The 15012-nt window shown below is 35.8% G+C and overlaps 1 protein-coding gene across 2 annotated transcripts in view; it reads left to right on the top strand.

Moving 5' to 3' along the window:
- The first annotated feature begins 5284 nt into the window (after positions 1-5284).
- The window catches only part of LOC129218066 (uncharacterized), a 186552-nt gene continuing 176824 nt past the window's right edge, over positions 5285-15012 (top strand). For both annotated transcript variants that reach the window (XM_054852255.1, XM_054852254.1), the window contains exon 1: positions 5285-5494. In XM_054852255.1, coding sequence (XP_054708230.1) covers positions 5399-5494 — 96 coding nt within the window. In that variant the 5' untranslated portion in view covers positions 5285-5398. The remainder of the gene's footprint in view (positions 5495-15012) is intronic.

Genomic DNA, 15012 nt, shown 5'->3' with positions numbered 1-15012 from the left:
TTGTACAGTTATTCGTGCGGGACAAAGCGAAATGCCTCATTTCATTTACTTATTTAATGTTTTATCAAACCTTTGGCGTATTCATTTATTAATTTATTTACGTTCCTTCATTTAATAATTCTCTTCTATTTATTCATTCGCAAATTTTCTTATTCATTCACTATTTTATTAACTGATTTATTTTTCTCCATAATTATTTATTCATTTATTCGTTTATTGTTTTAATTCCTTTCCATTCATTCCTTTGTATACTCATTTATTTGATCAAGAAATTCTTTAAAAAATCGAATAGAAAATATTTATTGAGAAAAATATTTTACTTTGCACTTTGCCTCGTGAAAAAAAAAGTGAAAATTTCCATCTCCAATTCCATTCAGTGATAAAAAAATAATGTTTCAATGCAAGTTTTAGTATAAAATAGATTTTTCCTTCACTGTTATAACCAGGGGTTCCAGACGAGTGAATATATTCACCCTAAGGTGAAAGCAGGGTGCCCAAGGGTGCCATGTTGGCCAGGAAATAGAGCAGTAGTGCGAAAAACAGCAGACAATCGCCAGACAGGGGTGCCAAAACAGTAAGCTACCGCTAAATGACTCGCTGGCGCATGCGCTGCTGGCATACATTCAACCACTTCAATATGGCGGACGAATGATAGGTTGCATCTATGCGTGGCCATCTATGTCTTTCACATTGAATGAAGTACACTATTGGATTAAATCTCAACTTTTCTAGGATAATTCTTTAAAATAACAAGTAAGTACAGCTTTTGATCACTTTGTAGCTTTTAGGGTTTTCAAACATAGTTAAAAGTACGTTCACTGCTTTTCAGTTACCGTTAGTCCGTTACAGTACCGCAGTACCCTTAGTTGTTTAGTTTCAGTTTACCGTTACTGTCGTGAAATTTCCATCATTACAAACGCTACTAAATATATCTATCATTATTTTCTTGATTACTCGATAAGCATAATTTAATCACCAAAATAATAACCGCAATAAGATTATCAATAATCAACATGTGAGAACCGAAATAAAAATGATTCTTGTGCTTCGTAGATTACTACAAAACAGCAAGCACAAAAGATAAAAAAGAAATCTCTCTCCGTCTAGCTTTTTTTTTTTTTTGCTTTTTCATTCAAGTGTTTGAATCATTTCCTGTTAGCGGTTAATATTTCGATAGCGTTAGGAATTTCTTTAGGTTTTTAAACTGTCGAAAAATTTCATATGTGCATTTTATTTTATTGTTACTCTTGATTGAAATTTTTGAACGTTCGAGAAACGATTTTGTTTTTCCGTAACTGTAATATCCCAGAATATTTTTGGCTCTTCATGTAAGCAATCCATAAGTACCTCTACGCTTTACTTTCGGTGCAGTTATTTCTCACAAATGATCATTAACTTAACTATAATTATTGAAATAATTACTCGTCGTTAACTTTTAATATATTTGTGACAACTCTTTGATACCAAGTAAAGTGGGTAGATATTTATTGTTTTATTCATTTTTAATATTACTTTGTAAAAAAAAAAAAAAAAACCCTCACGCAGAATTTTTTCAGAAGTTTTTAACGGCCCGAGTGTTATTATAATTATTAATATGTATTTTATTTATTTTTAAGAAAAGGATAAAAATTTCACAGGTTCGCAATGTTTTTCATTTGCTTTTACCGACCCGTGAGTCAAAAGAGGTTGAGAAACACTGAGTTAGAGCACGATCAGATGAATTAAAGCAATGAGCACTTCTTAACTATGTTGAAAACTCTGAAATATGATCAAATGCTGTAATTACAAGTTTTAATCATTTCCAGTACTGAATTCATGCAATGTGAAAAAGTCCAAAACGTAGAATATCATGAATCAAAACAAAACTGTTAAAAAAAAAATAATTACACAACTGTATTCAAAAACGCAAGAACGCAAACAATACGGGGGAGAGGGGAGGAGGATCTACAGTAAGGGTGCCATTTCTCTCTCCGAAGGTTCATTCTTTTCAACCCGGCTGCCTATTTTTTAAAAGGTGCCTGTTTTTCACCCAAGTTAGAGGTGCCATTTCGGCTCCGTATTGTGTGCCGCTGGTGAACAAGCGTTTCACCCCTGAAAGGTGCCGAATGCAACCTGTAGTTTTAACAGTGTTCTGTATGTACCTTAATTTTCAGAGCAAATTTCCAACTTGTTCAAAATTAAGCTAGATTAACGATTTTACTTTGCCCCACATTCCCCTACTTTGTTTTCATACTAAATATGTTTGCATGCATTCGTTTTTACACATAGTAACCGCAACTAACACTAACATTTGCGTATGTTGATCGAAAGATCGTTTTCAGCTGGAATGGGATGTTATACAGTGTGCACATGATAGACACTATGCATTTACAGTTAATTAACAAATAACAAATTGGAAGACATTAAGCCCTCTATCGACGAAAACAAAAGAGCATGACCTTGTAGGGGTATTTTTGTTTGTTTCAGATTAATTGCGTTACTTAAAAAAATTCCTTTTTCTATTGAGGGAAGAAGCGAGATTTTCATTTTTGTACTAAATGTCATATGCTTTTAAAATTTAATTATTTTCTCTTCGGGGGAAAGGAGACTTTGAGGAACAACTGTTGTTATATTATCTTAGGAATTGTATTTATCATACGGAATATTTCTTGGATCTCAAGTTAAAGAATGTGTATGCGTTTTAAGAGAGAAAACGATTTTATTACTTCAAGCGGAGAGAGCAGAGAGGTTTTCATATTTTGAAAAGATTTCTTTTGAATTCTTAACACGTGCATTGTCGTGTGGGTTAGTTCGTAACTTAAGTTGCTTAAATGTTTGACATTTTTTGATCCGATTTTATTTTAAAAAAATCATATATTTTTGTTTAAAAATATTTTTTCCTTTTAAAATTTTTTTGTTGCAAATAAAAATAAAAGCTAAATTTCACTGCCTATCTTTCAGCCGTCCAGTTAATAAAAAGACCTGTAACCACTATGCCCAGTAACACATAAGCGGAAAACCATGCAACAACAGTTAATCCCGGAAGGAAATTTTTCAGTGAAGTGACGCATGTGCGGGGACACATCCAGTGCGGGAAAACACGCAGTTCGGTGCGGAAAAACACGCAGTGCGGAGAAAAACGCAGCTCGGTGCGGAGAAACAAACAGTTAGCTGCGGAAAAACTCGCAGTGTGGAGAAATACGCTGTTTGGTGTGGAAAAACACGCATTTCGGTGCGGGGAAACACGCAGTTCGATGCGGAAAAACACGCAATTCGGTACGGAAAAACACGCAGTTCGGTGCGGAAAAACACGCAGTGACGTGCGGAAAAACACGCAGTGAGGTGCGGAAAAACACGCAGTGCAGAAAAACACGCAATTCGGTGTGGAAAAACACGCAGTGCGGAGAAACATGCAGTTCGGTGCAGAAAAACACGCAGTGCGGTGAAACACGCGGCTCGGTGCTGAGAAACACGTAGCTCGGTGCGGAAAAACGCGCAGTGCGGAAAAACACACAGTGCGAAGAAATACGCAGTTCAGTGCGGAAAAACACGCAGCTCGGTGCGGGGAAACACGCAGTTCAAGGCGGAGAAACACGCAGCTCGGTGCGGAAAAACACGCAGTTTGGAGAGATACGCAGTTCGATGCGGAAAAACACGCATTGCGGAGAAACACGCTGTGTGGAGAAACACGCAGTTCGGTGCGGAAAAACACGCAGGGTTTTAAGCCGTTGAAGGATTCTATAGCAGGGGTTCTTAAGCTTTTCGGCTCTGCCCCCTTTTTGCATATTAATGCGAGGGCAAGCCCCCCCCCCCCACTATTACCATATGAGGTCAATGAGGTCAATAGAAGTACTGCAATCGGAAAACTAAAATTTGAAACAAAGGCTGACTGGGATAGTTGAAGCTGGTTATTAAACGAAAATATAAGCATTCTCACCATTCAGAAAACTCCTAGCTTACATAATAGATAAAAATAAAATAAAAGTACTTTTCAAAGATTTTCAGACTTATTTTATTATTATCCAGGGTTCTATCACGGCTAAAATTATTTAAAGCACTTAATTTGCCATTCCAATCTCTGACATTTTAATGCTTGATTGTATAGTTTCAAAGAGTTGTTCTGACTTTGTAAGAAAAAACCCTTTTCAAATTCAAAAAGTTAAATACACTACTGAATTTCTCATTGCAACAATTTTCTTTCAGCTACAAGTATAGTACTGAAAACGAAAAAAATACAGGTAGCGTTACATTTTTTTTTCTCGTGATAAGCAAGTGGACATTATCCAGTAGAAGTCAGGTAAAGCAAGCAGAAACAGAACAGCTTCCAAAATACTGAATTCGTTATTAAATAAATAGCAAGATATGGGATATGTGAGTCACAAAAATTTATTTCTAGCAGCATGTTACAGAAACGTCAGAACCATGATTTTAACATGTTGATGTCGGAAGAAGTTGGATTTGGTGCTTCCCCCTCCCTCCAGATTCGTTCGAAGCTTTGAAATTCCAAAAAAAACTACATTCTGCCAAATTTTCAAGGTTTTCAAGCATTTTAAGATGAAATTTATTTTTTCACGTACTGTATTTTAAGAAACGAATAATGCAATGTTTAGCTTGCTTAACTTTTGCGAAATTCCAACACTGATGTTAATGAAGCCGGAATTAAAAATAAGGTGTCCGGAAAAATTTATTCGAGATAAACGTGAGGAAAGACACGTTGAATTTGTGGTATAAATAAATGCAGGAAACTTTTAAAATTTCGACGTAGAGTAGTTTTTGAGAAAGAAAAGTTTTAGATAAACAGGTTCGCCTTGATTCTTAACTAAAGTTACTAAAGTCTTTTAAAAATGTGGAAAAGTATCCAATTTCAATTTAAAAAAAAGACTTTTTTTTTACTAAACCATTATTAATTATTAAATATTAATTAAAAGCGAAATGTTTATACCAATCTAGTGCCGTTCATCTAATAGAAAGAGAAATATGTAGCTACTAAACAAAATAGAATGCGAATAATTGAGAAACGAGGAAGTTAAAATGAAGCAGAAAAAAAAATGCATTTGTTTATCGCCCGCAGCAAATGCCCGCTCATGTGTCCAGCTTTCGAAATTTCGTAGCCTCTACCTCTACAGTGCTTTCTCTTCTCCGTGCTGCGTGTGTTCCCGCACGCGCGGAGAATTGAAACTCTGCGGGCCCCATGCGGGAAGACAGGCAGCAGGCGTCCGCTCGTGTGTTACTACCCTCGGAGAGAAGAAACTTTGTCAACAAACTCTCGTCATTTTCTTACGCATGGGTGTCTAATGTGATTTAATGTAACCGCTCAGTTAAACTGCACTGCCGCAAGTTTTGATTTCAGTTTGTATTTCAATTTGGATTCAAGAAGTTGTGTGGCTAGATAGTCTGTCTTCGAAAACATGGCGTTTGTATGTGGGTACGATCCTGGCGAGTTGATTTATACCGGAAAGCCTTATCTTTTTACTCTGCGGGAAAATACGGACTTGTGTTCAACCTCTTTAAAGGAGTGAGTTTTTCTATTACTGTTTGGTTATTTTTATGTGATGCGTTTTAAAAGAATGATCCATATATATAGCGTTTGAAAGTAAGCCCCAAACACCGTCGCCATTACTTCACTAAATTAACCCTGAACTATGAAGGAAAGTTTGTTTAGAAAAGTTACTGCTGCAGATAATTGTTTCGAAGCTACGGGAGCTAAAATTCGAATTTTTAAGCGACTTGACCTCTTAAAGCTTTATGTTGGGGGGGGGGGGGGAGAGTGACATCAATGTCTTGCTTAAAGGGATGCCCACAGGGGGAAGGGGATTATATGGCTCAAGTTGCGCCATCTGAATTTTTATGGGGTATTTTTAATTTTTTAAAAGTTTATTTATTGATTTATTTTTAATTAAATTGTTTATTTTATTCTATTTATATTTTATTTCATTTATTTATTTAGTTAGTTTGTGTGACTGTGTGTATCTGTATGTTATTGGCGTCGCACAGAACTTTTCTAATAAAATAATGATTTAAAAAATATGAATACATATAATACAAAATAAAAAAATAAATTGAAAATGAGAGCTAAAAAATTAAAAAGGGAAAGAGGGTTGAGAAAAAGTAGGAAGGGGGGGGGGAGATGGGCATCCCTGCTTGCTTAAAAGGGTCTACTTTTTTCGAGCATTGAATGTTCCACGTTTTATGCTTGGCAAATCTGGTATTAAAAGGAAACGAAAACACGATAATTAGCTATTGAAAATGCAAATGTGATGAAAGTTATCAGTGATTGAGACATCCTTCAACTTAGAAAGAATTTTCGATTCTACTTTTCGTTAGTTATTAAAATAATGGAAAGTGATTGGAAAGAAGTTTGAAATTTTTTCCTGCAAACTGAAACGAGCAAATGTTGGGCGTTACAATAATTTTAGCCCAGTCCCCATAAGTCGTTAATTTAAAAGTTAAATTGCTTTTTTGGCTATTTATTCTTTTGAAGGATGTGTTTAAGTGTTAAATGTACCTTTCAAATTTAAAAAAAAAAAAAAAAAATTGTGTTTGAATGCATTTTGAGTTTTAAATGCAATTTATACATATTATTTGCTCTTACTATTCACCTTCAATTATTTTTTTAAAAAGCAGTATCTTATTATGTAATTAGTTTGTATTAATCGTTGAATGGTAGCTTTCATGTTTTTTTATTTTTCAGCTGTAAAATTTAAAATGCTACTATTGCCTATTTACATAGGTAGGCGCAGAACTCCAGAAATGGGGAACCACTGTACCAGGAGGTACAGTGGCTACCTTACGCTACCTTACATGCTTGCCAACGAAAAATTTTCAAAAATATGCGTAAAAAATGTTTTTAAAAGCATATGAGACATGAAATCAATGAAACTAAAAACAGAAAATGTTTGCCCAGTTTCGTACTAACATTCGTTGTTATGAACTAATGGGAGTATCGGTATCACAGTACTTCTTATGACCCCAATGCACAGGCTTTTAATTTGTATTGTTTCAAAGCTATGCATTTTTAATAGTATATGCATCAGTTCAGTGGCGCAGGGTTAACCCCTCGGACCATTGCTTTTAATATAGTGCCAAAACCTATTACGGTAGTTTAGATTTAAGGACGGCATTGATAAAAAATAAACTCTTGAAGGTAAATCCTAACTGTGCTATTCCCCATTTCAGGAGCTCTGCGCCTGCCTACATGCCTCCGTCCTTCCAGAACCCTCTTTGTTAAAGGGGGTACTCCGATGGGAGGTTAGTAAAGAGTTCCTTATTCGGCAAATATTACCAGAGCTGCCAACTTTTGAAAATCTAAATTTGTAGCAGAGTTTTGCGCGGAGGGGAGGGGCGGGGACAATACATTTAAATAACAAATTTAATAGATACAATGAATGAGTTACGTTCGTAAAATCCCGAAAGTAACCTTCCTCCTTACTTTCAAGACCAAACTGATAAATTTAAGGGAAGTGGGGGGGGGGAGTTAATCGAGATTTTTTATACATTGTTTCTTGTGTTACGTTATTTCTTAGTTTTGCAACAATTTTTAATTAAACAAGTGTTTTCCAAATGTCATCAAGTTGGAGATTGTTCATTTGCACTAGCGTAGCGTCTAGACAAGGTGAAAGAAGTAAATCCCTGAAACTGACAAATTTCTTTTTCCTTTCTTTTTTAAATGTATGACATTGTTTCCTTACATTTGTTTTTTAGAAAAGAAAACCTGCACATTGAGGGGGACACTAAAGTTTTAAAAACGTTCTGATAAGAAGAGCTGAAAATGTTAGGTGTTTTTTTTTCTTTTTTTGAAGGAGTAGCAAATGAATTTCAGCAAAAAATACGACTACATTTTACTTGTTAAAAGGGGAACGGAGAGACATATAATCGATAGAAGTGTTGCTTTCTGGATTTCCATTGGGACAACTAGCAGTTTATGTTAAAAACATTTATTTTATTATTTTATCCAAGAAAAGAAGTAATTTTTGGACTCCTTTTCGTAGCGTCGTAGTTTAATGCTGTAGTTCAGAGGTTTCCAAACTTCAGAACTCCGCGGACCCCCTTCGAAAAATTTACGAACTTCGAGGACCACCCCCCTCCCCTCGGAGTGCGCAAAAAAAAGTCAATTTTTTTTTTTTTTTGTAATATATTTTTACGCTTTTTTCCTTCAAATTTATTCATTTTTCTGTGCATTTTTCAGAGCTCTTGTCAGGTTTTCATTTCTTACTTTATTATTTTGAGTTATGGAAGTAAAATTCTATTTGAAGTTTAATTTGGAATAAAAATGCTATCACCAAATTTCTACTACGAGTTTACTAGTAAAAATCAGTGTTGGGCATCAACTAAAAAAATCAACTAAATTTGTAATTCATTGATTAGTTGACTAAAGTAATCTGACTCCCATTTAGTTCAGACTAATATTTTAAAAATTTAATTCAATTGCAGACGAAGATTAACGTTAGTATAAACTAACTCGTTAGTTGATTAAAAAAACTAATTTAGTTCAGATTGATTTAGTTCAGATTAAATTAATCAGATTGAATTTAGTCAGACTAAAAGTAATCAGATTAAAAGTAATCAAATTGATTTAAATACTTTTTTAATTCAGATTACATTCGTAAAATATAAATATCACATGAACAGAGGCACATTTGTATTTCTAAGTGCATATATATATTTATGCAAGCATACACGAGTTAATGCGTGTACATACGACTACGTGCGGGTATATACGTATATAAACGTGTTATCCCGCGTATGTTCGTGTACGGAGGTATATTTGAAATTTTAAGTAAATATACATATTTATGTGTGCATACACCAGTAAATACGTGTATATACGAGTATGTACGTGTATATAAGAGTATGTACGTGTAGACACATAAGAATATGCGTCTAGATACGTGTTACCCCGAGTATACTCGTGTAAAATGGTACATTTGTATTTCTACGTCATATTCCAGCGTGCGTATACGAGAAAGTACGTGTATATACAAGTATGTTCGTGCACACACGAGAATATGCTTATAGACATGTGTTACCCCGAATATACTCGTGTAAAGAGGTACATTTCTATTTAAACGTGTATATACATATTTATGCAGGCATATACGAGAAAATGCGTGTATATACGAGTAAGTACGTGCACACACGACAATAGGCTTATAGATACGTGTTTAACCCGAGTATACTCGTGTAAGATGGCACATTTGTATTTCTACGTGTATATGCGTTTATAAGCGAGTAAATACGTGTATATACGAGTATGTACGAGTACACACGATTATGCGTATAGATACGTGTTACCCCGAGTATACTCGTGTACAGAGGTAAATTTGCTTTTAATTGTGTATATACATATTTATGCGTACACACAAGCTAAGATACGTGTATATACGTGTACACATGAGAATATGCGTATAGATACGTGTTACTCCGAGTATACTCGTGTAAAGAGGTACATTTGTATTTCTACGTTTATATACATATTTAAGCGTGCATATACGAGAAGGTACGTGTATATACAAGTATGTTCATGTACATACGAGAATATACTTATACATACGTGTTACCCCGAGTATACTCGTGTACAGAGGTAAATTTCTAATTAAAAGTGTATATACATATTTATGCTGGCATATACGAGAAAATACGTGTCTATACGAGTAAGTACGTGCACACATGATAATAGGCTTATAGATACGTGTTAACCCGAGTATACTCGTGCACAAAGGTGAATTCGTATTTAATCTAGTAAATGCACTTTTATGCGTGCATATACGAGAAAAGACAAGTATATACGAGTAAGTTCATGTACGCACGAGAATATGCGTATAGATAAGTGTTTAACCCGAGTATACTCGTGTACAGAGGTAAATTTGTACTTGTACGTTAAAATACATATTTATGCGTGCATACACGAGTTATACGTGTATATACGAGTAAGTACGTGTATATACGAGTATTTTTGTGCATATACGTGTATATACGTGTTGACTCGACGATATTCGTGTATACAGGAATTTTGTATTTCTACGTGTATATACCTACAAGTACGTGCTAACACAAGTAAATATGTGTATATACGATACATATTTGTAAACACGAGTTTATACGTATAAATACGTGTTATCCCGAGTATATTCGTGCACGGAGATATGTTTAATTTCTAAGTGTATGTACAAATTTATTTGTGCATACACTAGCAAATACATGTATACACGAGTATATACGTGTACACAATGGAGTATACGTATGGATACGTGTTAATCCGAGTATACTCGTGAACAGAGGTAAATTTGTATTTAAACGTATATATACATATTTATGCATGCATATACGAGAAAATACGTGTATATTCGAGTAAGTTCGTGTACAAGCAAGAATAGATGTCTAGGTTTTTTATAGCCCGAGTATACTCGTGTAAAATGGTACATTTGTATTTCTATGTGTATATGCATATTTGTGCGTTTATACATAAATAAATGCATGTATAAACGAGTATGTACGTGAACACACGAGAGAATATGTGTATAGATACTTGTTACCCCGAATATACTCGTGAACAGAGAAATTTGCTTTGTATATACATATTTATGCGTGCATATAAGAGAATACGAGTATGTACGTATTCACACGAGTATATGCGTATAGATAAATGTTACACCGAGTATACTCGTGTGTAGAGGTCGTTGTATTTACACGAGAATATGCGTATAGATAAATGTTACACCGAGTATACTCGTATGTAGAGGTACATTTGTATTTAAGATTGCATATAGATTTTTATGCGTGCATACACGAGAAAATACAAGTATATACGAGTATGTACGTGCACACACAAGAATATACGTATAGATACGTGTTTAACCCGAGTATACTCGAGTAGAGAGGTACATTTGTATTTTTGGTTAAAATACATATTTATGCGTGCATACACGAGTAAGTACGTGTATATACGAGTAAGTACGTGTATATACGAGTAAGTACGTGTATATACGAGTGTGTACGTGTATATACGGAGCTGTACGTGTTAACCTGAGTATATTCGTGTCTACAGGAATTTTGTATCTTTACGTGCAAACAGAAGTAAATACGTGTATATACGAGTTCGTAAGTGTAAACACGAAATTTTACGTATAAATACGTATTTCCCGAGTCTATTAGTGCACGGATTTATATTCAAACTTCTAAGTGTACACAATGTTTATCAGTACAGCGTTTACAGACTTTCAGGGCAGATAGAGTACACCTAGACGAGGGAAACACATAGCAATGCATGGTCGTAAACACTTTCCAGGCGTGGTAGTGACAACACCAATCACCAAAAAGACCAAACACGAATAAGAAAAGAGAACAAGTTCAGAATCTTCAGTACAGCAAAAAACTAAGGAAAAAGAAAATTAAGGGGCCAACGATCATCATCAAAGAAGCTGTTCGAAATTACGACCCCGCCTGTAATATCGAAATTTAGCAAAAATACCGGGCGGGTCCCGGACTTCCTGGTGGAACAAAAACCACGTGTGCGCATGCACCGTCATCTGATGCTTCAGTTTACGTAGCAACATCTGTTGTATGCACCAGACAAATCTTACCAGTATTTTTGCTGTATTAAAAATAATAAACATGTTTTCTCCTCTTAATCGTGCCCTGTCTTCGCTTTGTGTCGTCACTATCGCGTCTAGGTGCACTGTATCTGCCCTGAAAGTATGTAAACGCTGTACTGATACATCCTGTATACTTATTTATGTGTGCAAACACGAGTAAATACTTGTATATGCGAGTATGTTCGTGTACATACTAGAATTTGTGTATGGATACGTGTTAACCCGACTAAACTCGCGTACAAAGGTAAATTTGTATTTAAACGTTTATATACATATTTATGCATGCATATACGAGAAAATACGTGTACAAACGAGTAAGTGCGATTCCGCACGAGAAAAGACGTATAGATACTTGTTTAATCTGAGTATACTCGTGTACAATGGTACATTTGTATTTCTACGCGTATCTGCATATTTATGCATTTTTGCACGAGTAAATACGTGTATATACGAGTGTGTACTTGTACACACGAGAATATGCGTATAGATACGTGTTACCCCAAGTGTACTCGTGTACAGAGGTAAATTAGCTTTTAAACGTGTATATATATATTCATGCGTGCATATAAGAAAAAATACTTGTATTTTCGAGTATGTACGTGTACAGACGACAATATGCGTGTAGATACTTGTTTAACCCGAGTATACTCGTGTACAGACGTACATTTGTATTTGTAAGTTAAAATACATATTTATGATGCATACACGAGTTAATGCGTGTATATACGAGTAAGTACGTGTATATACGAGTATGTGCGTAAACGTGTTAATCGGAGTATATACGTTTACACACTAATTTTGTATTTGCCACGTGTATGTACATCAAAGTACGTGCAAACACAAGTAAATACGTTTATATACGAGTATATAAGTGTAACTTGTTATCCCGAGTATATTGGTATACAGATGTATATTTTTATGTCCAAGTGTATGTCAATTGCAGATACAAAGAGGGGTCATGAAGGTCAGGACCCGCTCCCCCCCCCCCCACCGCGGGGAAAATTTTGAACGTTTGCTTGAAAAATACAAAAAAAGTATCGAAACCATGAGAAAATGTAATCTTTTTAAATTTTTTTTTTTTGGGGGGGGGGGGCATTACAGTAGAACCTCGATAATTCGAATTAATTGGAATCCGACCCATTCCGGGATATCGAATATCCGGAGAATGAAAAAAACAAAACAAAATAAAACATACTCACTGAAAATCACCTTAAAAGGAAACACATAGAATTACAAATAAACAGTAATTATGTCTACTTTGTTATTACAAAGTCTGTAATCTTCTCCTGTGACAGTTCAATTTTTTCCCTATCGAGTAAAACAAATTGATTCAAAAGTTGCATTGCGAAGAAAAGGGAACTCAATCAACGACATAACACGGTCTTGCCCGTGAGAGGGTTAAATAATTATTATGGAATTTTGACGATCGCTCTTTAAATGTAAAGGGAAATCGGTCAAATCGATCGAGCCGGATTATCCGGTGATCCAGACTAACGGGGTCCGTGGCGCCGACTTCAAATTTGAAAGGTTTGTTTTTGAAAAATTTTAGTGTTTTTAATAGGTTTTTGAAGGTGGGGGAGCCCCCCCAGAATATGAGGGACTTTCTTATTTAAGGAGGGGTATCCCCTTACGTAAGTTACTCAGAAACAGACCATGCATCAGTCATCTGGAGTTAAAAAATTTAAGCATTTTATTCCAATAAAACCAGAAGCAGTGTGGTCTACGGGGGGGGGGGGGGGCGTGGTCAGTATAGCGGGTGGCGTAAAATTTTTAGGGCTTGTTTTTGAAAAATTTTAGCGTTTACAATGTTTTTGGGGGGGGGAGGAGAATCCCCCACCCCCCATAACTTGAGGGCAGTTTCTATTTAAGGGATGTATCTCCTTACTTAAGTTACTCTGAAACAGAACAGGCATTGGCCATCTGGATAAAAAAAAATTCAAACATTTTATTCTAATAAGATCAGAAGCAGTGTGACCTCCGGGAGGGGGGGGGGGGTAGTGGGGCGGGGTGCGTAAACTTCGAATTTTTAAGGTTTGTTTTTTAAAATTTTCGTGTTTTAATGAATTTTTTGGGGGGGTGGGGGGAACCCCCCGTAATTTGAGGGGGTTTCTATTTAAAAGGGTGTATCCCCTTACGCAAGTTACTCTGAAGGAGAACATGCATCAGCCGTCTGGATAAAAAAAATTCAAGCACTTTATTACAATAAGATCAGAAGCAGTGTGGTCTATGGGGGGGGGGGGGGCGTGGTCAGTGGAGAGGTTGGTTCAAACTTAACATTTTTAGCGCCCATTTCCCCCGTAATTTGAGGGGGGTTCAATCTAAGGGGGGTATCCCCTTAAATAAGTTACTTTGAAACAGAACAAGCATCGGCCATCGGGATAAAAAAAATCAAGCATTTTATTCGAATAAGATCAGAAGCGGTGTGGCCTACAGGGGGGGGGGGGGGTAGTGGGGCGGGTGGCGCAGACTTCAAAATTTTAAGATTTGTTTTTGGAAAATTTTCGCGTTTTTAACCTTCCCCCATAATTTGAGTGGAGTGAATTTCTTTTTGAGAGGGGGGCATCCCCTCATATAAGTCACTCGCAATAGGGAATAGGCATCGGCTATCTGGATATGAAAAAAAATCAAGCCTTTATTCCAGTACTAGTGGTACCCGCACGGCTTTTGCCCGTAATAGAAAATTAAAAGGTCTTTTGGTCCGCCTGTATATTTACAAATAATGTATGGTGAATTTTATCGCCAATTGGCTTATGCCCATGTTATGGTTCCACGTTATGGTAATCTCGTCCATCTTATGATAATTTTGTTCCTAAAATCGGAATAGAAAAAGAACCACATCGAATTTTCGAAAAATCGCTTCGAGGTGCACACCCCCACGATACAAACTAACTTTGCCAAATTTCATGAAAATCGGCCGAACAGTCTAAGCGCTATGCGCGTCACAGAGATTCAGACATCCAGACATCCTCCAGACAAAGAGACTTTCAGCTTTATTATTAGTAAAGATTATGTGAAAAAGGGCTTAAATTTTTAATAGAAAATTAATAAAATCGAATTTTCGAAAAAATCGCTTCGAGGTGCACACCCCCATGCTTCAAACTAATTGTGTGTCAAATTTCATGAAAATCGGCTAAACGGTCTAGGCGCTATGCGCGTCACAGATTCAGACATCCATACAGAGAGACTTTCAGGTTTGTTTGTTTAAAAAAGAAAGGAAAAGGAGAAAGATAAAGAAGTAAAGAAAAGAAAGATAAAGAAAGATGATTTTTAGAACAAATTCTTTCCCATTTTATTAAATTTCTGTGAAAAATGGGCTTAAAATTGGAATAGAAAAAGAACAAAATCGAATTTTCGAAAAATCGCTTCGAGGTGCACACCACTATGCAACAAATTAACTTTGCGCCAAATTTCATGAAAATCGGCCGAACGGTCTAGGCGCTAT

The sequence above is a fragment of the Uloborus diversus genome, chromosome 3 (assembly GCF_026930045.1).
Source record: "Uloborus diversus isolate 005 chromosome 3, Udiv.v.3.1, whole genome shotgun sequence".
NCBI lineage: Eukaryota > Metazoa > Arthropoda > Arachnida > Araneae > Uloboridae > Uloborus > Uloborus diversus.
Note: the sequence above shows the minus strand (reverse complement) of the source record. Positions and strands in the feature narration are given on the sequence as shown.